The 27,380-nt window shown below is 38.6% G+C and overlaps 4 protein-coding genes across 15 annotated transcripts in view; 3 read left to right on the forward strand and 1 right to left on the reverse strand.

The window, feature by feature from the left end:
* Positions 1-1,474: 1,474 nt before the first annotated feature.
* rnf121 (ring finger protein 121) lies at positions 1,475-11,207 on the forward strand. The gene is made up of 9 exons (XM_067607817.1): positions 1,475-1,635; positions 3,784-3,821; positions 4,190-4,331; positions 4,605-4,759; positions 4,858-4,965; positions 7,243-7,363; positions 7,463-7,596; positions 8,814-8,915; positions 9,436-11,207. Exons 1-9 carry the CDS (start codon positions 1,558-1,560, stop codon positions 9,554-9,556), a joined length of 999 nt encoding a protein of 332 aa, XP_067463918.1. The 5' UTR covers positions 1,475-1,557; the 3' UTR covers positions 9,557-11,207.
* A 119-nt stretch (positions 11,208-11,326) lies between these two features.
* On the forward strand, positions 11,327-12,925 carry LOC137195443 (interleukin-18 receptor 1-like). The gene is made up of 5 exons (XM_067607818.1): positions 11,327-11,552; positions 11,631-11,672; positions 11,754-11,819; positions 11,961-12,087; positions 12,248-12,925. Exons 1-5 carry the CDS (start codon positions 11,528-11,530, stop codon positions 12,426-12,428), a joined length of 441 nt encoding a protein of 146 aa, XP_067463919.1. The 5' UTR covers positions 11,327-11,527; the 3' UTR covers positions 12,429-12,925.
* Positions 12,926-13,119: 194 nt separating this feature from the next.
* On the reverse strand, positions 13,120-18,380 carry nlrc3l1 (NLR family, CARD domain containing 3-like 1). The gene is made up of 7 exons (XM_067607816.1): positions 18,285-18,380; positions 16,863-17,144; positions 16,341-16,442; positions 16,067-16,144; positions 15,874-15,982; positions 15,526-15,766; positions 13,120-15,428 (listed from the first exon to the last, which is right to left on the reverse strand). Exons 2-7 carry the CDS (start codon positions 17,048-17,050, stop codon positions 13,831-13,833), a joined length of 2,316 nt encoding a protein of 771 aa, XP_067463917.1. The 5' UTR covers positions 17,051-17,144; positions 18,285-18,380; the 3' UTR covers positions 13,120-13,830.
* A 4,965-nt stretch (positions 18,381-23,345) lies between these two features.
* The window catches only part of LOC137195440 (connector enhancer of kinase suppressor of ras 2-like), a 31,431-nt gene continuing 27,396 nt past the window's right edge, over positions 23,346-27,380 (forward strand). For 8 of the 12 annotated variants that reach the window (XM_067607803.1, XM_067607805.1, XM_067607807.1 and 5 more), the window contains exon 1: positions 23,347-23,842. In XM_067607803.1, the coding sequence (XP_067463904.1) occupies positions 23,779-23,842 (64 nt within the window). In that variant the 5' untranslated portion in view covers positions 23,347-23,778. Of the gene's footprint in view, positions 23,843-27,380 lie in introns of all 12 variants that reach the window. The other 4 variants (XM_067607812.1, XM_067607804.1, XM_067607813.1 and 1 more) reach the window with 2 other exon arrangements.

Here is a 27,380-nt window from a genome sequence, read left to right on the forward strand (position 1 = left end):
TAGCGGGTGAGAGGCAAGGCACTTGATAGCATGCAAAAATGTCACTTCTGTTGGATTTTTGCACTGGAGACTTCAAATTTCCGCATCACACTTGTATAAGTTGAATACTGGACCAAGATTGGCTCCAAACTAGTTGTGATGTCACAAATCATGTTCTTAGGCCCACCCTTTAAAATCGGATTTTCAGTGATCACAGAGAAACTTTCCACTTTCAGCAGATAAATGTGGTGTGAAAGAAAATTGAATAGTAGGTTATCATTTTATAAATCTTTTGTATATATGTTACAAATGTTTTCAAACTAAGGAGTCAATGTTTGTTATCAACTGAATGTGATGTAATGTCATCGTCATTTTGGGGATACATGTTGGTGAAGAAAGGGCTAGTAGGCTAGTTGAACTCTTGAACCTGTTTCTATCTGAGGGTTGCTTGCTGACCTCTGGGGTTAGCTAGAGATATCTTTGTCTTAAGCCTGCCGTTTTAGAGACCATACTTGTTTGTAAGAAGGTGTAATGGTTTGTGGAAGTGTCCATTTAGGGACCAGACTGTTTTTAGCTTTGCTTCTGGAGAGGTATAAAGTTGTCTAGTTTGAGTTCACAAACTTTAGAGAAAGGGCTGGCTTTAGGGAAAGGGCCAGCTGAACAACATGCTTTCTCTCCAAAAATACAAGATGATTGTTTTTTTGTTTGTGTTTGGACATTTGTATAATTGTTACTGATGATGTGATGGATTGTACAGTGTTTACAACTGCTTCAACAAGTAACAATGTTTAATGCTTTCTTTATGTCTCCATGTGCCTTCTTTCTCGAGAGAAAATTTCCACAACAGTGGAAACAGCCTCTAGTGTCATACTCTGCACAGACATCATTCTGCACAGTGAAACTCAAACATTCAACTGTAGGAACAAGAAGAAAAACATATTTTTGAGTGGAGGGGGACTTTAAGGAGAACAACAAACAATAACAAAAAAGGAAAAAAATAAAAGCAAAAAAAGTCAGCTAACATAATTTAGGAAAATACAACAATAAATAAATGACAAGAAAGTCAAGGTCACTTTTATTGTCTCCTGGAGGAGAAAGCAACAACATCACAATAAGAACAATCTAAGAAAACACAATAAATAAGAACACACCTAAACTGCAGACGCTGGCCCAAGATTAAAAAAAATCATCAAAACCATTCACTCTATTAAAAAACTGCAGTCAAGCAGTTTTTGTCTTTTTGTCAAGACAAAAATATCTCAAACATTCACACTTTAGTAAACAAATGACAAACAATCTTACTTTACAGAAGCACACACAATGAACAGACTAACTAACCAATCAGTAGAAACTATCCAATAATAACTAAATAAATGCCAAAACATTGCCTTGCTGGAGCCACCAGTGACTCCAGTATAACATTCAACCTGAAAAAATAAGAGTCGACTCCAAGTCACAGACTAGCATATCCTAGCTTTTATTTTGAAGACAAACAGCACAACAATACCGGAAGTGGCCTTCTTAGTTTTGTTGCAAACGCTAATGGCCCCGGAACGATAAAGAAGCAGCACTCCGAAGATGGCCGGAGTGTTTGAGGTGGAGGTTGATGGTGTAGAGCACGACCATGGACCGGAGCATCACGAGGAACCGATCCAGGTGAGAGTAACGGCTTCGGGATGGATTAAACAGATACCCCGGAGCTCCGTGTTAGCTTCTCCTCCTAGGCTTAGTTTAGCCCAACGTCAGCAGCTAGCCGCCGCTTAGCCATCTGCTACCAAGCACTAGAGTCTGCAGAAAGTGATTTGACCAGCGAAGGTAAATGAATGAGCTTCAGTCGACAAATCAACAGCTTTTTAGTCTGCTAAGATTGCTAGTTAACGTTCATATCGTGTAGTTAGTTGTCACCAGGTTAAAATAGAAACACAAGTCGTAGTTGTCTGAAGTTTTTCCACCACTGTGTTTACTGTAGCATTCAGAAACGCTGTCACAGCCGGATTAATGAACTCTACACATAAAGCTGATGTGGCTGATGGGAGTCAAAGGTCACATATTATTGCCTTTACTGTGCTAAAGTGGTTATCAGTGTCAAGTCAGGGGAAGCGACCCAACTACTTCCGGTGGCATTTCAACCCAAACCTATATGTCACAGCCGCTGACAGTGTGCCTGTTAAAGGTTATTACAAGCTGTCATGTGGCTGCAGTTACTAAATGTGCAGCAGAGGCAGAATCAGTTGACAAAATACACGTTGTATCCTCATGTTTGGTTCACTGATGAGATAAATGCATTTGGCTTGAATGAAAATCTTCTACTTTTCCTGCCTCTCAGTTTGTAAAGTGCTCAAAAGAACATAGTCTTTCAAGATGTTCTAATCTGCTATGAGGGAAATAGAAAAGTGTGTGCATTTCATACCATATCTAGTCCTAATAATGTTTTTACGTGGAAACATCAGTTAAATGTAAAAATAAAGGGGGGAGGCAAATAATGACTCAAACAGGAAAATGTCAGCGTACACAGCGGACTGTCAGCATTGAGTAAGAAATGGGTGTGAACCCATAGCTGGATACGTGTTAGTGGCGCCACTGCCAACCTTAGTTCAGGTACCTTTTTTGATAGATAAGAAGCTCTAATAACAAAAGAACATTACATCAGCTCTTGGGGCCAGCCAGGGCACAAAACTATCACCAGCCACCAGCTAAATGCTGTTAAAATATGCAAGTGGTTGGTAGATTTGCTTCATTTACCAGCCAAACGAACAATGGTAATCTAGTGAGTGGGCGGTAAAATTTCAACATTCATGAGTCATTTGGCTGATGGACAAAAAAGTTAATTTTTCACCCTGCCGCCAGCCTTTAATTTCAGTCAAGGTAAAGTAGCTTAACAAGCCCTACAACTTGGGAGTGACTACTACTGCTTAACACAATTAGGTGTGTTTGTTAATAGCTCTGTTTTTTTTCTTTCATCCATCTTTAATTCATAGGCGTTTCATTCCTCTTTGTGTGGGGGTTGAAAGTAAACTGCTTAATGCTTGACTTTCGTTTTTAAGTTGTGTCTTTGGTATTTTGAATGACTAATATACTACATTAAGCAATATCTTTTGTAGAAATCCTACATAGATTCAGTATTATGGCCCATATTGGCAGGCAGAAGAGAGAGAAACACACCAACTGTTATATATTAATATATTTATCAATGTCATCAATTGTACATAAGACAAGATATCTCTCTCTCTCTCTCTCTATCACACACACACACACACAGCTAACATTAAAACAACGTTTGCTGGGTATAACTTATCTGTTTAGCTAACAGATCAATGCTGTTGAGAGCTAGCAATCAGCAATAACTTTGACTCAGCTGGTCTGTTACTTGGTAGCTGACGTTAAAGTTACCTAGTTCGCTGACCTTTATATAGTTTTAGTTGACCCATATTCAAAAAATAAATCTCTCATCTACTCTGTACTGACGTGTGGAAAGTGATGCCAGGCTCCCTGGTCTCTTTGGTCCTTTTAGTAAAGCAATTAGCTGCTGCACAGCTGGCAATCATAGTTGCTGCCCATAAGTGGCGACTGTAAACAATACCCAGGTAAGATGGCAGACTGTTATCCTATGAGTTATGACGTAATGTTGCATCTAGTGTTTTATATCTATGGTTGTGACCTTCTGCTTCTGTCTTGTTATCCGGTAGTTTAAGGAGTGAAGTGTGTAATTCTCCTCAAAATAAGTTGAAGCTTTGAGATGAAGTCAGTTTGCTCCACTGCTAATCATGTTAACACTAATCACTATTTTGTCTTTCTTTTCTTTAGTTCGATGTGTCCAAGCTCTCACCAGAGGAGAAGTGGAGGTTAGTGTCTTTGAAACACTTCTAATGGATCATGCATTTATTGTTGCATATATATATACACACACATTTATTGAAATGCATTCAGATGGAAGGACCACAAATGTGTACAACAAATTTCAGTTATTGTACTCAAAGGGACTCAATCTACCTACGGCAGATTAAATATTTTGTCTGTCTCAGTCTCTTTTATGTGTTTGGTATAATAATGTGACGAGGTTGACCAGTCTCAGAGTCAGTTCCCAGTCATTGCCATCAGTATCTCCAGTGTTCAGAGCTGTCCAGCTCTAAGAGCCTATCCTGCGTTGAATCAACAATCATGTGCCTTGTAGCTGCATATCATTAGTTAGTATGTGCCTCTTTTTCCACAGGGTGGAGCATGCAAGAATGCATGCCAAACATAAAGGCCATGAGGCCATGCACGCGGAGATGGTGCTGATCCTCATCGTCACCCTGGTCATCGCTCAGCTAGTCCTCGTGCAGTGGAAACAGAGACACCCAAAGTCATACAATGTAAGACGCAAAGCAAACAGAACGTGTACTGACAGTGTTGTCCCTCACAAGTCTGTATTTTCTATGGTTTTCTGTCCATTGTGTGGCAGCACATGACTGTATCAATACTTATTCCTCAAACTTGATATTTTCCTTCTTGTTCTAAACTATCTCACATATAAAATGTTGTCAGTAGTGTCTCTGTTTTCATGTTCACAAAATGTCCGATGGTCATAACTTTTTTTTTTATTCGTGGTGCACATCTTCTAACATGTACCATCTGCTGTCTTGTAGCTGGTGACTCTGTTCCAGATGTGGGTAGTTCCTCTCTACTTTACTACCAAACTTCACTGGTGGAGGTTCCTGACCACGTGGTTTATCTTCTCTGTCATCACAGCATACGTATCCTACCGTGCCACCCGCAAGCCGCTAGCCTGCACCACACCGAGGTAAAACCCTGGTTTACACCTGAAGCCACCCTTGAAATTAAGAGATCGTACCTTACCTGTTAGATTTTCTGAGAGCACCTTCTCTTTGGCTGCCGCAGGTTGGTGTACAAGTGGTTCCTCCTCCTCTACAAGATCAGCTACGCCACAGGAATAGTTGGCTACAGTGTCGTCATGTTTACACTTTTTGGTATTAACTTAATATTCAGGTAAGTATTTTCAGTTGCATATCATTCAGTGGTGGTAATTTTTTTTTTCCTCTACACAACAGAAAATAAAACCCTTTCAACCGTAGGCTGCTGTTGACAAGAAAAGTCATATTTTCCAGCCTCTCCTTATATATAAAGTTCAAGTCCTTCATGTAGTACTTGCTGCCACTAGATGATGTTGTTTCACCCTTTTGATCACTGTTCCCACAACAGCCACCATTCATTCATCTGAATCCCCAAATGATAGGTTTTACTTTTCTTTTTTCCGTTGTTTGAAATCTTTGTTTTTAATTTGTTTGCCTCTGTGGTTGGTTGCTTGTGTATTTATGCATTGAAGCACTATATGAACAATGAAAAGCTGTACATAATCCAGCAGCCACCAGGATTACAGAATATGACTGATCGTATCAGGAAAAAGAGCATATTTTTACATTTATTTTTTAATTTATTTTCGCAATGAATTGATTTTTTTTTTGTCTATAAAATGTCAGTAAACCGTAAAAAAAATCAATTTATAATTTCTCAGTCAACATTGCATCAATTCTTAACATTAGAGAACCTGAAAGCAGCACATTTCTGGCATTTTTGCCTAAAAATGACTAAAATGATTATTTGATGATCAAAATAGTTGCCTGCTTCATGGTAATGACCTCAGATGTTGAAAAGGTAAACATGCAAAGGTTGTGTGTGACAAGTAAATAACATCATGTGACAAAAAAATACCACAAAAGTGCCATCTAAGTGCCCCCACATCACAATAAAATGCCTTTAAGGTGCCCCCACATCACAATAAAATGCCTTTAAGGTGCCCCCACAGTTTGATAAAATACCCACTAAGGTGCCCCCACAGTTTGATGAAATGCCCTCTGAGCTGCCCGCACAAAGGAGAAAACATACCAAAGTTCTGTAATGACTGTCTAGTTATGGGTAAATCAGGATGAAATGCCCTGTAGAGTACCTCTATATGTGACAGTCTGGAATGAAGTGCCCTCATAGTGCCCTTTCAGTGGAAGAAAATGTGGTAGTGCCCTGTAAAGAACCCCCAAAAATGAGAAAATATGATGTGCCCTTTAAATAAAGAGGATGTAATGCAATGCCCTATGATGTTGTTGTAATGGGGTGAGCTTGAGGTTCTGTATGTGTGCCCTTCTAGTGAACAAAAAAAATAAAAAGTGCAATTCAGGGTTCCCCTAAGTCTAACATACTGAAGTGCAGAATTGGGTACCCTTTCAATGAAAAAAGGTGCCCTACAGGGTGCACTGTATGGGAGAAAAACATTGTGAAGTGGGGGCCCGCTGAATGTATCAGGTGCCCTTTATATTTTCTCGCCCCTGCCACTGAGACGGCGTGAGCCACTGATTCCCACAGTAAGATAGTCATTCACAATGACATGCATGATTATGACAGAAACTTCCAGGGAAGTGGAAATGTTCTATCATTTCCTTTGCATGCACAGAAATGTAGTTGACAGAAAGAAGTGAAACTATAAAAAGTGCTAATTTTAAGAGAATTTAAAGCAAATATAAATTCTATGGCCAAATGACGCCATTGGAAAATGGTTCTTCTAATAATCTTGATATAGATGTGTGTGTGTGATTCTGTAGATCCTGAGTAGTTAATTTATTGCCTTTAACAGGATCTGCTGTAGTGATTGTACCACACGACTGAAATGCCTTTTCAAACATCACTTACTGCACTAAAATATGATTCTGTATTGACAATTTATATAAAAAATCAAAACGAAAATGTTTGTCCTTGTAGGTTTTATTTTTCACAGTTGTAAATTAATTTCCGGAAAACACTTTTTAAAACAGGGATATGGGTTGCGTGCTCTGCCTGAGGAATCACTGTATGCTTTAAAAAAAAACCCATAAAAACAAAAACGGGTGACCAGAAGTTAACTCATGTGCCCTTCCTGAATGAGATGGTCCAATAAATTTTCCACTTCCTACCTAGAAATGCCACTTAAATAAGAAACTTCCTTGCATGTGAGACATAACCTTTGGCTTAGATTTCCTGCATTAGCGTCTCATCAAAATGGAGAATTAGTTTTAAATTAAAAAGGAAGTTTAAAAATTGTTTTAATCCATAAATATTCTTTAAGCTTGACATCAAACTCACTATAATTAAAAACATATACATCTATATCAGCTTTGCTTTACCTCCAGATGTTTGTAGACTGAAAATCTAAATCAGACACCCTGTATATGTTTTATAGACTTTAAAGAGTTAGATTAGTCTGAGCCATGATATCCACACATTGCCCTCTCTGTCCAGGATAAAGCCAGAGGATGCGATGGACTTTGGTGTTTCTCTGCTATTCTACGGTCTGTACTACGGCGTCCTAGGAAGGGACTTTGCAGAGATGTGTGCAGACTTCATGGCTTCAACTGTCGGGGTAAGCAGAAGACTCCAGACGCTCTGTTTCTGCACCCTTTTTGAGGAAATTGCTGTAACCTAAAATGTAACTTTGACTGTCTTCTCTTTTTTTTTTCAGTATTACAGCGCATCCGGCATGCCAACCAAGCACCTCTCTGATAATATCTGTGCAGTGTGTGGTCAGCCCATCCTTGTAGATGTCAGTGAGGAAGGGATTATTGAGAACACGTACAGATTATCCTGCAACCATGTGTATCCTTCCTGTGAGATGTAGACTTCTTTTGTTTTCATGCTACTATCTGTTTAATCAGTGAAAGAGAAGTTCAGGTGTGTGGTGGCGTGTTTCTATAAAAGGTGTTGTCATGGGTTTTGTATGAGAAGTGTACTCTATTAGTGGCCCAAAGGGGAATTGACAGAGTTAGCTTGACCTTTATGTGAGTGATGATGTTATGACAGTGTGTTCGTCTGGACTGAAATTACTTCCCCTACGATAATCTCCTGCTGCTAGGACACTGCAAACAACAAGCAACCGTATCTCGCTTTGTTTGGGTATTTTTCATACCCAGATTTACCTTTTTTTATTTATTTACAACATATTGTTAAACTTGGAGATTTTCTCTTTGGTGCTTTCAAAGCTCTTGCACAGTTGAATTGAATCACGTCAAGTTAAACAAAGGAAAATGCCCTGTTTATGGAAAAGTAAAGAAAATTGCATGTTGTGAGCAATAATTAGAGTCCCAAATTATATATTAGCAGACTGACGTTAGTGGCAAAGAACCTTTCAGTGTATTACAGTACTGTAGGCTGCAGTTCATGTTTATTTACAATAGTAAGTCAAGTTTGATATATTAGATATTTTGTCTGATTTTTGATTATTTATTTTTATAATTTAACTTGCAGTTATCTTGAATTCACTTTTACTGTTAACTTGGATAATGAATAAATTGATAATCTGTAAAGTGTCAAATAGTAAACCATTTTGGGGCATCTTCACCAACATTGTAATAATGTTGAAAACAAATATCGGCCAATATATAGTTATTAAAACATATAGTTATGTATGTTTTTCACCTCTCAAATATGGATATTGACATCAGAAAAAATACAAAATTGATTGGGTACTAATACACTTATTGTGAGTTGAATTTGCAAATATTAGTTCAGAGTTTAACCTTGTAACATAAGAGTGCAGTGACCAAACCAATTTAATAAACCAAAACTGGTTGTAAACCATTTTAGGAAGCCGTTTTCTATCCTGATAATTTAACTCAACTATTTTTTTTTACATCTTGATTGAAATGGATTCTCACTCTAAAATCTTGTCCTTTTGCCTTCAGCTACCATGGACTGTTGATGTTAAAGTTTTCGAATTTCAACAGTAAGGTGTCATTTTCAAAGTATGTGTATTTTTAAGCAGCACTGGTTTTGTGCTCACATGCTGCTGTGTTGAGCCTTAACTCCAAATCCAGGTTCCATGAGTTCTGCATAAGAGGATGGTGCATCGTCGGAAAGAAGCAGATGTGCCCGTACTGCAAAGAGAAAGTGGATCTGAAGAGGATGTTTAGCAACCCGTATCCTTTTTTATTCTGTATTTCTCACGTACGTAAGCTTTACCTGTTATTTGTCTTCTGAGCTACATTGTTTGAGTGTTCGTTTTCCACTGAATATCCTAACGATTCCTGTTTTAATTGGTGTAATGTCAGATATCATATAAAGTAATGTGCGTGCATAGACTATATGGAAAGTAGATGAAACAACCAGAAATTCTGAAAGTACCATCAGATCCAAACTGAAATTGAGCATTTTCAGCCACAGATGACATTTATCCAACATCTTCATTGTAACTGAGAGGAAGTTTCAACAGCAAAGTTTAGGTTTGGAACATGAGAAAAAACAGTTAGAGGTTATACAACAAGTTCCTCTTCCTTTTTGTGACTCAGATTGTAAACTTCAGGCTACTATACAATAAAAGATGCCTGTAATAGAAACTAAAAGCAATTTTTACCTCATCTTTGTCATGTGCCATCAGTTGTATATTATTGAGGCACCATTTCCTGTTAAAGGGTCGTTTCCTTAACACAGTTCTTTTAGCTGGGAGAGGCCACATGTCATGTATGGACAACTTTTAGACTGGCTTCGGTACTTGGTGGCCTGGCAGCCCGTTATTATTGGATTTGTGCAAGGTATCAACTACGCCCTGGGTCTGGAGTGACCTGCAACAGGCAGAAATGGACATACACGCCATACGGAGAAGATAATGCACTGGCTCAAAAGACTTGGGGCCTAATATTGAACTAAAACATCAATAAAAAAAAAGTGTCTATACTTTTTGTATATATTTATAGGCACATACTGTATTCTCTGTATTCACGGTTTATTTGACTTTTATTAGTAATCTGAATTTTGATGTCTGTGTCAATTTCCCAGGATTTGCTTCACACAGCGTTAAACCTTAATAATTGGTTTGTGCATCTTATGGTCTAGTAAAGCGGTTCTTAAAATCATTAGAGGTGCTTTTTTTTACTAAATTATGTCTTAAATGTTTGTTAATACTTAGTTGAAGGATCATACTGGAGTTTTCCTCCTCAAGTCTGATGGCAATCAGACCTGATTAATAATTATTGAATGGAAATCATCATTATGATTAATTTCTCCCATGCTCCAAAATACATGAATTCTGTATCCAAAGACTTCCTCTGGAATCATCTTATCGCTGTGTCATGATCATTCTCATAGTTGTTTGAGCTGCTTTGATATTGAATCCATATTTTGAACTGAAGTGGCATGAGTGAGAGTTTCCTAAGCGCAGTCAGTCATGCGCCATGTCAGTTGAGGCATTGTCATCATGGAGAGGGGAAAAAGTGTTGATCGTATGTAGATGAAGGATTCCTCATACTGTACTTGTAAAGATGGAACTTTTAGTGTTGCTGTATTTCAAAATGTCTTCATGAATATTCATCTGTATTAGCTAACCAGCAAACTAGTCATGGCTGCTTTGACCTTTACCACTTGCGTAATGTCTCCCTTCATTAAGTTTGTATGATTTAAATTAGAAGGATGTCAATGTCCACCAGACATGGTATTCTGTTTTCACTCACTCAATTTCCTCTTTTTAAACATCAGTTAACCCAAATTACAAAAAGAAAGATTTTCTCACCTCTAGTTATATCCAGATTTATAATTCCCTTATATAATTGTTGAGTGTGTTCTGTTGATTATTCAAGGTAACATGCACACAGTTTTTTGAAAGACACATTGCTGTTGAAATATATAAATCTGATATTTCAGTGCTGTGTACCCAACTAATGAAATTCAATACTTCTCCATTGTACTGGATTGGCAACAGAAATCTAGATGGACATCACAGAGCCTGGCCAAATAAAACCAAAACTATCTGTATGGTTAAATACCACAATTGGTAAGTGAAGAAAAAAAAAATTGTAATTTGGGTCAACAGTTCTGAAATTGGGGCGACCCACTAAGCACAAACCAACCCTAAAATGCTGGCTAGTAAATGGACTGAAACCAGTGAATTTTCAAACTAAATCTGATCAGTTGAGGAGAGAAAACATCCTAGAATGAACCTTTAACTGTGCGAGAGTGTTGATGGTCTTATTTTCATGTGATCTGTTCAATCCGAGGTCCCTTTATATGCAGATTTGCTGGAAGGTGATGATTGGTGATGTTTTGCAGGTACTGGTCACAGTACATGCCTCACAATGCCAACTTTCTGAGAGGGACGCAATCTCTTTACTTGGACCCTCACATAGTAAAGGGACTGTGTACATTGAGGCTAACATGATCATTTTGTTTTGTTGTCAATGTTCTTATCAAAATCAGTTAATAAACGTCAAAGTGGTTTAGATCCTGTGTAGATGTTTAATCCATTGATACCTGAAGTCTATGTTCCCATCACTGGATTACATACATATACATATATTGACACAATTAGAATCACAAGACTTGAGAGGCATGAATTAGTCAGCACACTTGATTTATGTTAGCGTAATCATGAATTGTGTCAACAACTTACCAAGAACATGAGTGAGGAAATCCCCAAGTACTGGGTGGCCTTGTATAATTTGTTTGTGTAGGCGTAGGGAAGTGAATTTTGAGTTTCTGTATATATAAAGGAATCCCAAACACCAGTCAACAGCAAAAAGCTCTCACTGGAAGACTCAGTATGAAGCTGTCATCTGTTGTCAAAGGTAATTATAATATACCAGCCCAGTTGTTTTCATTGTAATATGACTTTGGGTGTAAACTAAGTTATATCTCTGCAACAGCTTTGGGATCTCTGTGTCTCCTGCTTGCAGATGGATTTCCAGGTACAGTGTGTTTTGTTGTTGACAAAGTTTTATATTTATGTAATCTGATATTTTTTGTGCTAACCTACATTTATCCTTCAGTTTCTGTAGAAGAAGGATCTCCAGATATCATCGGGCCACGTGTTGTCCAATTAAAAACTAAACCAGGTAAGACTTTTAACAGCTCATAGGCCCAGTGGTTGTTGGGTGACAGCTTGTGGGGATTTTTTAAATTTTTTTATTATGAAGCTGTTTTAATGGGTCCAGTGCAAATGTGTTTGATGGGTCTGGATGTGTTCTGCCTTGCAGGAGAGCTGCTACGTCTTCACTGTAAGGCTTCCACAAATTCTGAAGATACAACACTAATCTACTGGCTCGTCAATGGCTCGTTCCCCGAAGACACGTGCAGTGATGGCAGAATAGAAGAAACAGAGGAGTAAGTATTGAGTTTAAATGGAAATTTCCTGAACACAGCCATTAAAGCACAGTTATCCATACACAATATGTTGCTGTGTTGATGCTGTGTTGGAATATGCTTTTTGATTCAGATGTCGTTCTGCAGCCTGTCGATAAATAATAATTAATGACTATTTTAGATCAATCCTTGAGAACGGTACAATCCTGAAGAGAAGCTTGGTGCTGAAGAACGTTACATCAGAAGACCTCAAATCCACTTTCACCTGTGTGGTGATGAATACCATCGGAGTGGCTAAGAAAGTTATCACACTAACAGCAAAGTGTCATGATTGTCGTGCAAGAAAAAAGATGAAACACTGAATAATGTTACTGTGGTAAAAAAAAAAAAAAGGACTCCTCTGAGCCATGCTGTATCTTGCAAGCTTGACAAGAGTTATTATCTGTGATTTTACTATTACATAATATACCGTTGAGAGGGAAGCAGCAGGAGCAATCTAATGTATGAAATGTGTGAAACTCAGGTTCCACAATAGCACATCATTTTCCTTAATAGCTTCCCTTCAGTGAGACTGGTAGTAATAAAATTTGATGTAAAAAATGAGCCCTTCTGATCCTCTGGGAGGGAATACAGACAAGAAAACAAGGAAAAGTTGAAATCTAACAGCAACTGGACAATATTACTACCCTCCTAATATAAATTTGATGCAGCATTTTGAGGATCCTCCTCTAGAGTCCAAATGCAGCATTTTATGTGGAACTGAATGCTTGTTAAAACTGTACTGACCTGCCTGAATTACTATCATTTAGATGACTCTAATGCACAATGACATCCAGGATATATATATATATATATGTAGAATAAGTAACAATAAATTGTAACAGCTACTTGCTATGCTTGTGTATCACTCCAGTGTGTGTGTTTATTTGCTGGTGATTAGCCATCTTAAACTTGTGCACTTTTAAACCACATAGAATATACTCCACAATGACACAAAGTCCAATCATTCAATCAATTCACTTACAAACTCACATGTGCAGTATCGATAGAATCCTGTTTCCCTGCAGATTGCTATTACTGATGATACCATTTATTTCAAACAGGTTATTCATTTTCATTGAGTGTTTTCATATCCTGTATATCCGTGCGGTAATGTATGGTGGTGATGTAAACTACGGGGATTAGACTGCAGATGCTTTTCAGAAACTCTTTTACATGATTACCATGTTACATGATACCATAACATTAAAGCAACCAACAAACAATAATAATATCTGATTAACAACAGTTAAAAGGGCAGAATAATAATTTTGACATATTTTCAAATACACCATCATTCAGCAATAATCATATTACATGTGTTATTTTGTTACTAGTGCAATGAATTTAGACTTTAAGACTTAAGTGATGTTAGGCATAACAATAGACCAGCTGGAAACAACAGCAGTAATTAATGTCAATCAAAAATGTATGATTGTATATGCATTGTATAAAAACGGAGAAAAAAAAGTCCCCAAATAAGGCTCCTAATATCTCAAAGCTTCTGTAAATCCACACAAACACATGAAAACTACAACATCCCCATTTCTTTAAATGAAATTTAAAAGAGGACCACTTACTTGGTACATCAGGATATGTTTGTATGTTTGGCTGTTAAATGGTCTAAGGCTTAATTAGTGCATGCATTTTTCCTGTGACTGGATTTAAAGTGGAAGCCTGATAACTTATTTTTTAGCAAAACGACTTTTCACAGTGATCATTGTTTCAAAGGGATGCCACTTCTCGTGCTCCCACACCTAGCTCCTCCAAGCAGTGCTTAAGGTTGTCATTCCTTTGAGGATACTGATTTTCTCTGATCCTCTTCTTGATGAGGGCGGTAGCATCTTCGAGGGCAGATGGCCACTTCATAGTGGAGGTGCAGAACGGTTTGAGAAGTTCCAGGTTGATGTTACGTGCCATCCCAAACAGGAAACGCAGGAAAATGTCCAGTTTGCCATCCTCATAAAGGAGGCTTTTGTCCACAGCGCACTTGTACAGCTCCATCACCTTGTTCCCCTTGAACATCCGTGAGAGCTTCTCTTTCAACTGCTGCTCAAAAATGTTCTTCCCCTGGTTTCTAAAGGACAGAAACACATAAAGGGCAGCGAGGTACTCCTGCATGGTGGGGTGGATAAAGCTTACGACTTTCTCCTGAAACAAGACGTATGGCTTTGTGACATATTGTATGCACAGTCCGCTGTTAACAACTGCTTCCTCATCGCTGATTCCAACATCTCTCCAGTCAGACCTGGTGATCTTGAACTTGTTTTGTTCAAGCATGGTGAGGGCCAACTTTCCAAGTTTCATGAGAAAGTCCTTCTCTTTATCTGGGCTAAGAACTGGACCTCTATCTGCGCGATACGGCCCTATGAGCGCCAGCATCAGTTTTGTGTACATGAAGGTGATGCTCTTGGGCAGCTCTGCCTGTGGACCCTGTTTTGTTAATATGTGCTGGTACTCATCTGCCACTAGTGAGCAAAACAGGGGCAAATGACACATGATGCGGAGGGTTTTGAAAGAGTTGGTATACGCGATAACTCGAGCTGCGTCTTCTGGGTTCTTAAACCTCTTCTTAAAGTACTCGTCCTTTTCATCGTCACGGAAACCACGCATGTCTCTCTCATCATAATGTGTATCCCAAGGGATGCAGCGCCTTACCTGCGGCCGAGAAGTGACCAGAAACATTCCGCGGTACAGCAGCCTCCCTCTGAGGAGGTTGACCACGATGACGTTAAGGGTGGTGGGATCTGTGTGGTCACCGAGAAGCTCAGTGTTTTCAAAGTCAAGCTTCCCGCTGTACTCATCAAGGCCGTCAAAGACAAACAACATTTTGCAATCTTCAGATCTAAAGTCCTCATCCCTCAATTTTTTTGTTTCTGGGTAGAGTGTCTGTATTATTTCCAACAGGGAGATCTTGACACCCTCAAACTGTCTGAGTTCTCTGAACGGCAAAGGAAACAAAAAATTCACATGTTGGTGAGACTTCTCTTCAATCCAATCAAGGATTAACCTGCTGATTGCCATAGACTTCCCTGACCCTGCCATTCCAGTGATCAAAAGAAACTTTACGTTTGATTCCTCCAGCCATTCTTCGCTCATGATATCTTTAATAGAAAGCGGTCTCCCTGGTTCCCGGTTGCTGTCCTGCTTTTCTATCTTCATGACCTCATGCTCAATATTTGGGCCGTTATCACTCGTTGATGTTATGTAGAGAGTGGTATAGACATCATCAAGGGGCCTCTTCTCTCCCTGCTTGTTCAAATCCTCACACACTTCCCCGTATCTCTTCTTCAGAGTCTCACTTAAATCGTAACGTACCTCATCTGAAAAAATGAAAATGACCTTGTGTAAATACATTGTCCGTTCCTTTTGTTCAGATTAACAGTAATAAATCATTAAGACATGCAGCAGCATACTTACTTCGGATGCACAAAGTCTCGAGATAATCAACCACCTTCTTTCTCCCCATTTCCTCAAGAAGTTTTTTGGTCAACTGCAAAGAAAGCTCCAGGCTGTAACACTCGAGCAACCGATCCACAAGGTCCAACATGTCCATGCTTTGGGGAGGAGTGTTGAACACCTGCGGGAAATGCTTCCACAGTATCCTCTTGAACCTCCTCATGTCCCCCTCTGTCAGCTTCCCAAGGGTACTACAAATAGCCTGATTCCGAAAGAGTGATACAATTCAGTGCTGTTGTTTTCAGAGGGAGTGCATTTTATATTTCATTTCTTTAAAAAAAAAAATGACATGAGGGGATACAAACTGACCTTCAAAGTAAATCCCACTGTCAGGGAAGGATGCCTAATTACATTTGGGTCTTCGATTAACTGAAGTGTGTCAGTAGGCTCTGCAACGGCATCATCTTTGCTTTTAACCCTGGTGAGATGTGAACATACTTTAGTGTTCTATATAATAACACATACTAACGTGTAAGTTGCTTGCAATGGGTGTATTTCTTACTTGGGGATTCTTTTTTCACAGTCGTCACTGTCCAAAGAGTAGCAGCTAGAGTATGAGCCTGTTCTCTCCAGCTGGACCCTAAAACCAAGATGACAAGAGGGTTTGAATTATATTCAGTGTAACTACAAGATATCATTAGTTTGAAAGTCACAACAAGTTACAGTATATTACAAGATACATATTACGAGCACAGCTACTTCCTGGATAAAATGTGATGAATGCCTGAATTTACAGACTGATTTTAGTTTCTCTGTATAGTTGGTCTTGTTTTTACCTCGTGGAAGATGCATTGTCTTCATCCATTTTGTCGGAGTTCACCTCACTTGACATTGAGCTGTAGCTCAGAACTGGTGAGTTGGCCTGTTCCACATAATGCCTGGGAAAAAAAGGAGGATAGCAGTTTGTTGATTGCTTAGTGGCCACACAACAAGCCATCAAAGGCTTCTACAGTACGTGCCAGATAAGCAGCCACATTTGAACCTTTTTTGTATTTTTTTGTATTTTTATTCAATTTTTCCCATTTTCTTGGTATGGATTGATTCTGCTTAGACTCATATATGCGTTTGCATGTGAACATTTGGGTAATATATGTTATATTTTTGGGCATAACAAAAATATAAAATAAAAAATGTACTGATGATGCAAACATTTAGAGGATGGAAGATATACTTTTAATAGGTTATTTTAATTATTAATCAGACCAAAATAGTTATTTTTTAACTCTATTTTCATGACTTGCAGTAGAAATTAGTTGCTACCTAACAGTTGGGCTAGTATATGAAAAATCTCTCAGTACCAGTGGCTTGTATCCATCGGAGTCGGCCCCAAGTCCAGAGAAGGTCTTCTCTCAGGGATGTAGTACAGCCCGTCATCTTCATCTTCATCTTCATTCGGCATACTTTGCCCTCCACCAGACGCCGCATCCCCAAGGGAAGTGCTGCCCGAAGGCGTGTCCATTGGCTCTATTTCTGTGTCGTCCATCATGTCATAAAGAGAGAGTCAGTTGACAGGTAGCATGACCAGCGCAAACAGCTTTTATTTTTCCTGGCGTGGTATCGGGACAGTTGCCTGTCTGTACCTGCAGAAGGACAAACATGGGAGGAAAAAAAGCATATCATTTCTAAAATTCTCTATCAAGGTGTACAAGGAACTTTGCACCAAACCTGATTTTCAGGTGTCTACTGATGGAAGCTCAGCACAGCTTCAGGCCTGTGAACATTATATCATGATACTGCATTACATTGTTAAAAGAAAATTATATGCAACGAAATGTAATGTCCAAAATCACGTGCTCAGCCACCTAATATAAGCAAAATGTTCATTCAACATACAGATCACTAAATCAGTTCAACATGTGTTTGCAAATATATTTTAACACTACTCAGGTATGCAACATTGAAACATAAATGTTAATCACTTCACGGCTGCTACAATGCCTTTCTTTGCCCTGCTCACTGTAAAATGTTATAATTTAAAAAAGTGCAGACATAATTGTTTTTCTGACTGCAATATTCATCATCTGGTGAACCCTCATATTCATCTTATGGCCCTTTTGACCCCCTGACCTGGTCCTGACCCCCAGGTTGGAAACCGCTGTAATAACCTTTATTCAGGTCATATGTACGCAGGTTTTTATTCGCCCCTGAATGACGCAGTAGGATAGTAAAAGTTTTCCTCTGCTCTTGTAAACTAATGAGTATCGAAAACGAAACGAAACGAAAATTTACAGAGGCTGAAAACGTCTCTGTAGGTGAAGCCTGCCGACTAGCATGGAGCTCAAACTGTTGCTCAGACCGCCTTAACCGAGACAACAGCAGCAGCTTCACACGGCCTGAGGTTACCTACGTGACGTTTATGGTATGTCAACTTTCTTCCGCCTTGTGATAAAACGTCAGTGACACAGTATGTCAAACGTCTCACAGCCTCTCCACGTGTCATTAGCGCAAATAATGTCAATAGTATCGTTGAAGTTTATGATGCGTTTATGATTTTAACGTTGTAACTTGAACTTTGGGAGTTAACAGTAAGCTAACTTGGCAATATAAGCTCACCAAGACGAGTTAAAACAGCAGTAAAGCAAGTGAGGTTTAACTGTTGCGCAGAATTACACCATTTCCATTATGGTAGAAAATTGAAATGAAACGCATCGGTAATGAGTTATATATTATATATAGACACATGATTACCACTTTATGATTAATGCCTGGAGTAGACTCACCTTTTCAGTTGGATTCAGGAAGCTAAAGTTTCCTTTTTCCTTCTTCTTCGTCTTCTTCTTATTTTGTTGTTTAATGGCGGTTAGCAAATGCTTAAAGGCGCATTACCGCCACCTTCTGGATGGGAGTGTGGATCACAACATTTTCTATACTATTACATTAAATTCTCCTATTCAGTCCTGTGTTTTCTAAAAATCTTGATTTAGCTCTGTACTCTTCATCACCTGAACTCCTCTGCAACATTTCTCTAATAGCTAGTGTCATGTGATTCAAAGTTTCTTCTTCTTCTTGTCAAATCGCATGAGTTACAAATATTACAAAGATGTTACAGACTGCTACCCACAGGCCTGAAGAGTGGAGAGTAGTTAAAGTACAAATTACAATGTATAGTGAAGTTCTGTATTCAAAATATATCTTAAGCTTAATTATCATACTGTTTTTATTATTATTATTATTAGTGGGGTCATTATGTATAAGCAGCATTTTAATGTTATAGCTGGAGCTAAGTAGCTTGTTTTAATTTCTTTAATCTATAATAATGCCTAATATTTTATGAGCCAATCACATGTTTTATTTGCAAAATTTTCTGCAATTCTTCAAGTGACCATAGTTGACAAATAAGTAGTGCAACAAAAAAATTACAATATTACCTTTTGAAATGTAGTAGAGTTGAAGTATTATGTATCATACACTCGAATGGAAGTGCCTCAAAATTGTACTTAAGTACAGTACTTCAGTAAATGCATTTGATTATTTACTTTCTACCACTGGACTGACCATGCTTGTTTAGTTTAAAAGTGCAGATATTTTTGCTTGTTTTCAAAATTTTTAATCTAAATGATTAAATACTCTAGGGGGCCCACAATAACCAAAGTTCCAGTGAACATGAACAGCAATAGGTGTTTTTCACAGAAGAAGATTTGACATGTCTCAGTTGGAAAAGCACAGATATAAATAGTAAAATTAATGATGACTGAATTCAATTTAGCTGCTTCTGTTTCAGGTTTAGTTTTGTGACACTGTCATGGCCTATTTGGACACTTGAATACAACATGGCCATTGTTAATGTCATTAGTGACACGTGTGTCTTTCCTATACAACAAGTCAAAATGTCTGCTAAGAAAAAGGCCTATGATTACATAGCATGTGAACAGTATGTACATTTATTTTCTTTACCCTTTTTTCTCCTCATCTCATCATTTTATTTGTTAATATAAAATAGGCCTACTATTAATAACAGTAAACAACACATGAACAATTAATGTTTTTTCAAGTTGAACAGTAAATTTAGGATAAATACTCAGACCATTAAAACAAAGTGCATACAGCTGACCCAAATCAGGCCTGATTGGTGACCAAAGCACATGAACAGCTTGTCTTAACTGTCTCTCTTTAATTGGGCTAGTTGTCAATTAATAAAGATTCAGTATTTACAACATGAGGGGGAGGTGTTCTAATGTTGGCTTCTCAGTATGATTTTGTCATCTACCATTTTAATTGAATAGCATATTTATTCCATCCCTCAACAAAACAATTTGTTTATTTAATGATTTAACCTTTTTCATCTTTTTATATAGTTTATATCTAGTTTATATCAATGCTGTTAAACTAGGCTGATACTGTGTTGTAATGTGCATGATTGGAGCATATCGAGAGTAATGCATGAAATTTCTTCAAGCCGGGTATCTACTGCAAAATATGATTCATAAAGGTAAAAAAAAGCCATTACAGCTTGTATTTATAAGATCTTTACCGTATAATGGCTTGTATTTCATTATTTCATTATTGTCTCGTTATCTTCATTTCCATTTAGCAGTGAAATCCAGTCACATTATCAGGCTTCACACAGTATAGCTTCCTGTCACTGTATTTCTTTATGATCATTGATTATCTTGAATGTCAGCTGAATCTGTTGGGGTTTCTGCTGCACTGGTCCCATTTATCTGCTTGTTTAATAGGCAGCATATGTCAGAAAATTATTGGTTGCAGACATGTAATTTCTTGTTTTTGTCACATCATTGCTGCTTACACACCCTCTGGAAAAAAATTTAATGTATTTTTGATGTAGCCTATAGATTTAATGTGAATTAAATTTCCTTATGCCACTTTTCATCATCTATTTGTGCTGTTATAATGCTGAATTAAATAGTCGCTGGACCTAATGACAAAACAATAGATATGAATTAAAAATGACAAAATGAACAAATAAATTAAAATAATGCCTACTTTAAAAAAGAAATAAAATCACAGCATCTCTATCTCTATATAAGATAACGAGCATGTTGAAAGGAAAAGTCTGAATGTTACTCATCATATTGATTTTTTGTGTGGTATGTCGGTATGACATCCAGTTTGAATGTAGTATTTGTTGTATAATGAGTGGCCATGCAGTGAACACAGGCTTACAACCTGAAGCTGTTTCCCCATAGATGAGAAAAAGCGAGACGCATGTCAGCATCGTTGTCTCAGTGGCGACCGTCGTTTCCACTACACTGCGCTTTGTGTGATGGAGGCGTGAGCAGCGACAAAGACGGCAGGAGGAAACAGTGGTGTGTATGAGAGGTGATTAGTGCCCGAAGGATCAGGAGGTGAAGCAGATGAATTATTGTCAAAACAGCCATTGTGTTGAATGGATTTATTAGTGGCTTATGTTGTATCCACACTGTGGCAGTATTCAGGAAAATATATGGGCCATTATTTTTCAAGCAGAATAGCTATCTGTGATATGTTTAAATCATAGACTGTAAAAAATGATGGATGTTGCCACCATGACATCGCCCATTGGTTTATGGAATTGAAGCCTTGAGTTTGCATTTTGACCATTGCCATCTTGGTTTTTTGGAGCCAGAAGTGACCATATGTAGACAAGAGAACGGAGCTGACCCTAATGCTAGCTGCTGCTTGGCTAGCACCTGCATTTACAGTCTCTGGTGAACTATGATAATGCTAATGCTGATGTTAATTTTTGCTAGTAAAAAAAAACGGCTTAAAACAATTTTAGTATAACCAGGCGCTGAACAAGACATTTTTAGGTGACCAAAATGTTACAATTAACTTTCATGAAGTGAAAATACAGTGAAATAGTGACGGCTAAGCCTACACCTATGTCTATACTCTGTGAATCTGGGGTCACACCATGGTTATGTTACCTAACCGAAGTTGTTGCCATGGTAGCAACTTGCCTGTGATGGCACCCACCTGTCACTCAAAGTGGCCACACCCTTAATTATGCATAACTTTAAGCCTTAATAAATTTAAACATTTGAGTTATATAAAAACTCATCCCCCGTACAGTTGTCATGAACGGGGAAATTCGCTATAGAGACCAAAACCATTTTTTGTACCAGGCTGTAAACATGTTTATTTCTGCTGTAAAGGGATCATGTCCTTTTTGTTGCACTCCAACCAGTTTGTTCTGGTTCCTTTGTAAGCAGACTGTCCTCTCAAGGAAAATGAGAGCATTAGTCATTTCAGCAAGTGCCCTAAAACAACATGAATTTATGTTCAAGTGACAAAGCCCTCTAGCAGCCACTGGATGTCTGACTGTTTTCTACTGGGAGCAAAGGAGGAAACAGTGTGACATAATTATAGAGTCATAAATTCTGCAGGGGGAGGAGGTCAGGATGGATCAACAAAATGTGAACTTTAACATAGAAGACTGCAGTTTATTTCCCATTTCCTAACATTAGTCAATGTTGGTCTAACCCATGCGGTTGTTCATTAACCATAACCAAATTATCATTGAAACTATGACAACAAAGGTCCTCTAATCTTAACAAAATAGTATTTTCAATCCAAACCACCATGTCTCCCCAACCTTTACCAAGAGATTTTTGTGCCTAAACCTAACCAATCCTCAACCATAGTGTTGTCAGACCATAAAAGAGTTTTATTTTTGAAACAGCAATGCCGTCCTGCTGATCGGGGTGTTAAATCAGAGAGTGCTTATATGTGTCGTTCTGGAGGGCATAATTTGTTGTTTAATTTGGTGGATTTGTTGTGATGGGCCCATGGACACAGATACCTGAAGGCATCAGACAACTGAAAATAAGTGGCTGGTAACAGCATATGTATCAGTCTAAGGAATTAATTTGTGGAATAGTTTTGAAAAGGGAATGAAAATGTATCATACACTTAAAAGATTTAAAAAATATTTTAAAATAAGATTATTAACAAATATAAAACTGAGGTATGAACACACTTTTGGGTATATATAATATACATATAAAAAATACATATACAAAGCATAATCAATGTCAATGTATAATTCTAAAGGGATCTGTACAAAATAATTAACATAAAAAGGGTAAGTGTAATAAGCTCAGGCTTCAGCCTACACCTTTTCAGTCAGTATAAACTTGCTTTGGTTTGTCACTGTCAAAAGTAATGACTACTATCTATGTGTATTTCAGTCATATAACTTGAAAATGACTGAAACAAACTAAACAGTATTGGAGGAGATGTGTTTCTATCCATGACCCCTTTAGATGAACAGTGGTGAAAGTTTTCAAATCCATTACTTAAGTAAAAGTAGCAACACTATAGTGTGAGAGTACACTGTTCAAAGTAAAGTCCTACATCCAAAATTTTACTCATGTAAAAGTATAAAATTACTGGCAGGCTAACATCTACTAGTGCATTCAAATTTCTCTCTTTTTCAATCTTTTTCAGTTTTTCTGGATTTTACCCTTTTAAAATCACTTCCTTCCTATTCTATGATTAGTGGTTGGATGGATGGACTGTAAAGCTATCCACTGATCAGAAAAGTATAATAATTAAAAAAACAAATCTAAATCTTTTCAAAAAACAGTCAGCACTGTCCTCTTCACTTGCATATTAATTTCTGCTTATTCACGCCTGCACCTCAGTGCAAATAAGTACTGTCACTCAGCCCAGTCTTTCATGGATTCAGCACTAATTTTTTAACAAAATCCAGTATAATCAGGATGTCACTGATTCCCATTAGTACACATCTCCTCCTCCTCAGACTCATCCTGCCTCTTCGTGGCGTTAATCACCCCTCATACACACATACTTTGCACGGTGAGGGCTATGACTCCATGTCTGTGTATGAGGGAGGATGCTCAGAGCAAAGCCAGCCTCTCCGGACACAAGTACGGAGTGATAGTGTGCGCGTTGTTCTCGCCTGCTCTGGATGGTACTGGGATGTATTTTGGAAGAGGGGTCGGCCAGCGGCGACCCACCAGCATCACCGCCACTGAGCCTGACGTGAATGACAAATAAAAGAGCTCTTTCAAGCGAGCAAACAGCACAGGAATGTGCACAAGTCCGCTGGGCTGCACTCAGGCTCCTCAGAGCGACATTTTGGACCTTTTGGACCTACCTCGTTTTGTTTGTAAACACCCAAACCCAACAGAGCAGAATTTACATAATTTTTTCTCCCCTATAATTTGAATTTTTTTGAATTTTGGAGGCGGGGTGAGGTTGTTGGGAGTGTTTTTCTTTTGTCAAGCGTGAACAAGACAAACTTCTACCATGGCACTGGTTATGGAGCCTGTGAGCAAGTGGAGCTCCAGTCAAGTGGTTGACTGGATGAAAGGTAGGCTTTAGACACGATGGTAGCTAAATACAAAAAAAAATGATGTCTGCAAACTGCAGTGATTAGTGTTGCACAGCGAGTCTAAATGCATTTCAGCACACATTCACTCGAGATGCCCAAAGAGAACAAAACACCTGCTGAGCCTCGGGTTTTGCTTAATCGGTCGCTTCTACAGGCTTTTAATTGCAGCCTTAAATCATTTGATCGATTTTTTCCCCTCAGGCAGTGTGAATGTCGTCCTCACAGACCAACATCTTCTCCGGAGCCTAACAAATCCAACGGTTTAAGACCTCTATTGTGTCCTGCGGTGGGTATTGTTAACGCGGGGTTGCCTCGCAGGAGGTTGGAAGATCCAGTAATTACGCACAAATAACTACCCTTCACTGGGTCTGGGCTCAGAATCTGTGCTTAGAAAAAAAGGGGTTTAAGTTACTGACCAAGCTTAATGTGTGCAAAGTGCAACATTAGAGCTATCATAGCAGAGCTTGCACAGCCATCTGTGCCAAATGTTGATCCGCAGATGCTCCAAGTCATTAAGAAGTCACAGCTGACTTACAAGATCATCATGTAGGACCAGATTAAATAGTTTTAAAACCTCATAGTGCACTGGAACCCGAGATGATTCTCATCCATTAGTAATTAACTCTGAAGACAGAGATTTATTCATTGTAAATCAGAGTATCTATTCACAAATTAGAAGCATCCAGCAGACTGTGAGGTTTAAATGGAGAGTATCAAATTAGATTGTGTGGGATTCTCAGGTCAGCCTCCAAGAAAGACATGTTTTGACTGTATTGAACTGTAATTAATCAAGGCCTGGGCTTTCCATTTAAGTTGCAAGTTGTTAACATACGATTGTTATAAAAGTTTATTTCTCATTTTGAGATTTGGTGTCAGCTGATTGCTCATTCAGCCTCCAAAAACCTTTAAATGGCCCACACACGCCTACTTGTATACAAATAACTCATTAGCTTTGCTGCTTTTTTGCCTGTTTGCATGACAAAGTTATTACCACAAGCACTCTGTTAATGTCAAATATGTACAAAACATAAGAGGGGATGTTGAACTCAGGTGGATGATGATGTTCGAGTGTGTGTATTTGTCTGTTATTGTTTCAGTGGTGTGTTGTGTTGTTTTGCAGAGCCACGTGCTCACGTGTCAGGCCACAGCCCTTCAGAGATGCTCCGGATGAAACATACACATACATACATCTTTCCTGCCTCAACACACACACACACACACACACACGCACACACAGTCATAACTCTAAGCCTTTTTCTGCTGGCTCAGACGTATTATGATTGCAAGGATCAGACTTGTGTATTACAAATTGTACCTGAGTCCGACGCTGCCTTTTAAACAGGGTGTTATTTGTGAGCGTACCAGCTCGGTAGAGACACAAATGTAAGTGTAGCCGGAGGATTCGATACAGACAAAGGAGACACACGGGGAGGAGAAGATGTGGAGAAATGCAAAGACAGAATGACCAGAGCAGTTAAACTGAGATTTAAGATGATCTCTAAATAAGCTGATAGCACAAGTGAGAAATGCAAAGAGCAGAGACTGGATACGAGAGAGAGAGAGTTCTTCAGTGTCCCACATCTGACAAGTGGAGCAGAGACGATTCTTGTGCCCAGAGCCCAGTAATGGTAATTTAAAGTGAGGGACAGAGTGGCACTGAGAGACACTGAGGGAGAGAGAAAGAGAAAGAGAGAGAGAGAGAGAGAGAGGGGGGGGGGTGGAGTGGGTTCATTCTTGTCTCGCATCCATTCTCAGCTCCTGAGGACTGGCAGCATTTTGTCGTTAGCATTCACAGGTTCCATTATTAGCATACCGCTCCGTGATGTCACTGGAGGCCAAATAGGGGCACCCCGTGACCTTCCCACAATCCCGCTCTCCCACCCCCCTTTGGTGTTTTGTGTGAGCAAGACGCTCTATATTCCCAGCTGTGACAAAGCCGCTTTAAAGAAGAGATTCTCATTACAAGAGAGAAAAGAATCCCAGCTTTGACTGACAATTTGTTCTTGACATAGCAAGTAGCAGTAGCAGTGCAAATACATGTGATATATACATTTTAGATATTGTTTTTGTGAATTGTCTGTGTGTTTTGAGGCATACACCTAATGCAGGCTTAGTGTAATCTCTTTACTCTTCCTGACAATGTGCATTAACATAATTCATGTTTTGTGAAGTATATCAGTTTTACCTTTGTGCTCTTTCAGTCTCTCTCTCGCACGCTCACTCTCTCGTCACACACACTGACAGTGATCAATGACATGTCAGATTAACACAAATCTATTATAACAGCGTTAACAGCCTTAAATATCTCTCTTACTTCACATTACCAGTGGATTATCTAGAATTGGGATCAGGACGTGTCAGCGCTGTGCTTTTAATTTCTCCTCAGCGTGCCTGATAATCTGACTCGTTCATGAAATGGACAGGAAAATTGATGCAGCGGAGATTACTTAGTGCAATCAGCAGAGCATACTCTGAGCAGCTTTCTATTACACAATGCTACAGTCCAAAGAGGACAAACAGGAAACAAGATATGGCAGCTCAGTTTGAAAAGGGGGAAACCACCAGACTTTAGCATTCGTAAACAGCATTTTAGCCTTACTTTATGTTTGTATGTGAGGTAACAAATCCAACATTTAAACTATGGCAATGACCTTTATTTGTATATCAAAATTAATATTTCATGATGCTTTGCAGTGATATTTAAACAAATAAATCCTAGGAGTTTTTGAGTGATTGCTAATTAATTCAGCAGATAGCTATGTTAGCGAAACGTCTCATGGTACCATGTAGTCACTTTTTTGGAGAGCTGCATGCCCTTTCTTTGCACATTTCTTTACTTTGTCCTGCGGTCAGGGAGAATCCCTGCCAAAACCCTACTTCATGGTTTCTATGGCAACATGGGGAATACTTCATTGACATAATGAGTCTCAATTAAGTTGGTAAAGAGGCTGATTAGTTAAGCCTTTAAATTTTATGCAAAACCATGAAACTCCCTATGTTTCCTCTCCACCGTTTAGCTGCCAGCTAAACCTGATCTGAATGCTTGATCAGGTTTAGGCACAGTACTGAGTCACATGTATATGATTGGTCCACAGCGATGAAAAGACAAGATGAGCAAAGAGTTGTCAGTGTGTGTGTGTGTGTGTGTGTATGTGTGTGTGTGTATGTCCCTCACTCACTGAGAAGATGGAAACAGACCGAGTGCATAGAAAAGGCCATACAAAGGCTACTCTCTCAGTCTCCAGTGGTAAAAGGACGTCTGGTTAGCATGCAGAGCACTGTCCAGTGACATTCAGCTATAATGTACTGTATATATAAACATTTTTTTTATGTATTTGGATCAATGAGAAATACTTTTCTTCTCAAATAGTGTGTTTGCTTGATATGACTGGATAAAACTGTAAATAAGATTCAAGATCCAGGAAGCTCTAGTGCTGAACCATCAATCAAAATGTATTTACAAAGCAAAATCAAACGGTTGTTTAACATCTAACAATGTAGTTTCAACATAATACTA

This window comes from Thunnus thynnus, chromosome 13 (assembly GCF_963924715.1).
Source record: "Thunnus thynnus chromosome 13, fThuThy2.1, whole genome shotgun sequence".
Lineage (NCBI taxonomy): Eukaryota > Metazoa > Chordata > Actinopteri > Scombriformes > Scombridae > Thunnus > Thunnus thynnus.

Coding starts and splice junctions, on each gene's coding strand:
- rnf121 (XM_067607817.1), top strand. CDS start 1,558: ATGGCCGGAGTGTTTGAGGTGGAGGTTGATGGTGTAGAGCACGACCAT. Junction 4,760..4,857: donor CTAGCCTGCACCACACCGAG/GTAAAACCCTGG, acceptor TGGCTGCCGCAG/GTTGGTGTACAAGTGGTTCC. Junction 7,597..8,813: donor AGATTATCCTGCAACCATGT/GTATCCTTCCTG, acceptor CTCCAAATCCAG/GTTCCATGAGTTCTGCATAA.
- nlrc3l1 (XM_067607816.1), bottom strand. CDS start 17,050: ATGATGGACGACACAGAAATAGAGCCAATGGACACGCCTTCGGGCAGC. Junction 16,145..16,340: donor GACAATGCATCTTCCACGAG/GTAAAAACAAGA, acceptor TCTTGGTTTTAG/GGTCCAGCTGGAGAGAACAG. Junction 15,429..15,525: donor CGAGACTTTGTGCATCCGAA/GTAAGTATGCTG, acceptor TCATTTTTTCAG/ATGAGGTACGTTACGATTTA.
- LOC137195443 (XM_067607818.1), top strand. CDS start 11,528: ATGAAGCTGTCATCTGTTGTCAAAG. Junction 11,553..11,630: donor GCTGTCATCTGTTGTCAAAG/GTAATTATAATA, acceptor TCTCTGCAACAG/CTTTGGGATCTCTGTGTCTC. Junction 12,088..12,247: donor AGAATAGAAGAAACAGAGGA/GTAAGTATTGAG, acceptor TGACTATTTTAG/ATCAATCCTTGAGAACGGTA.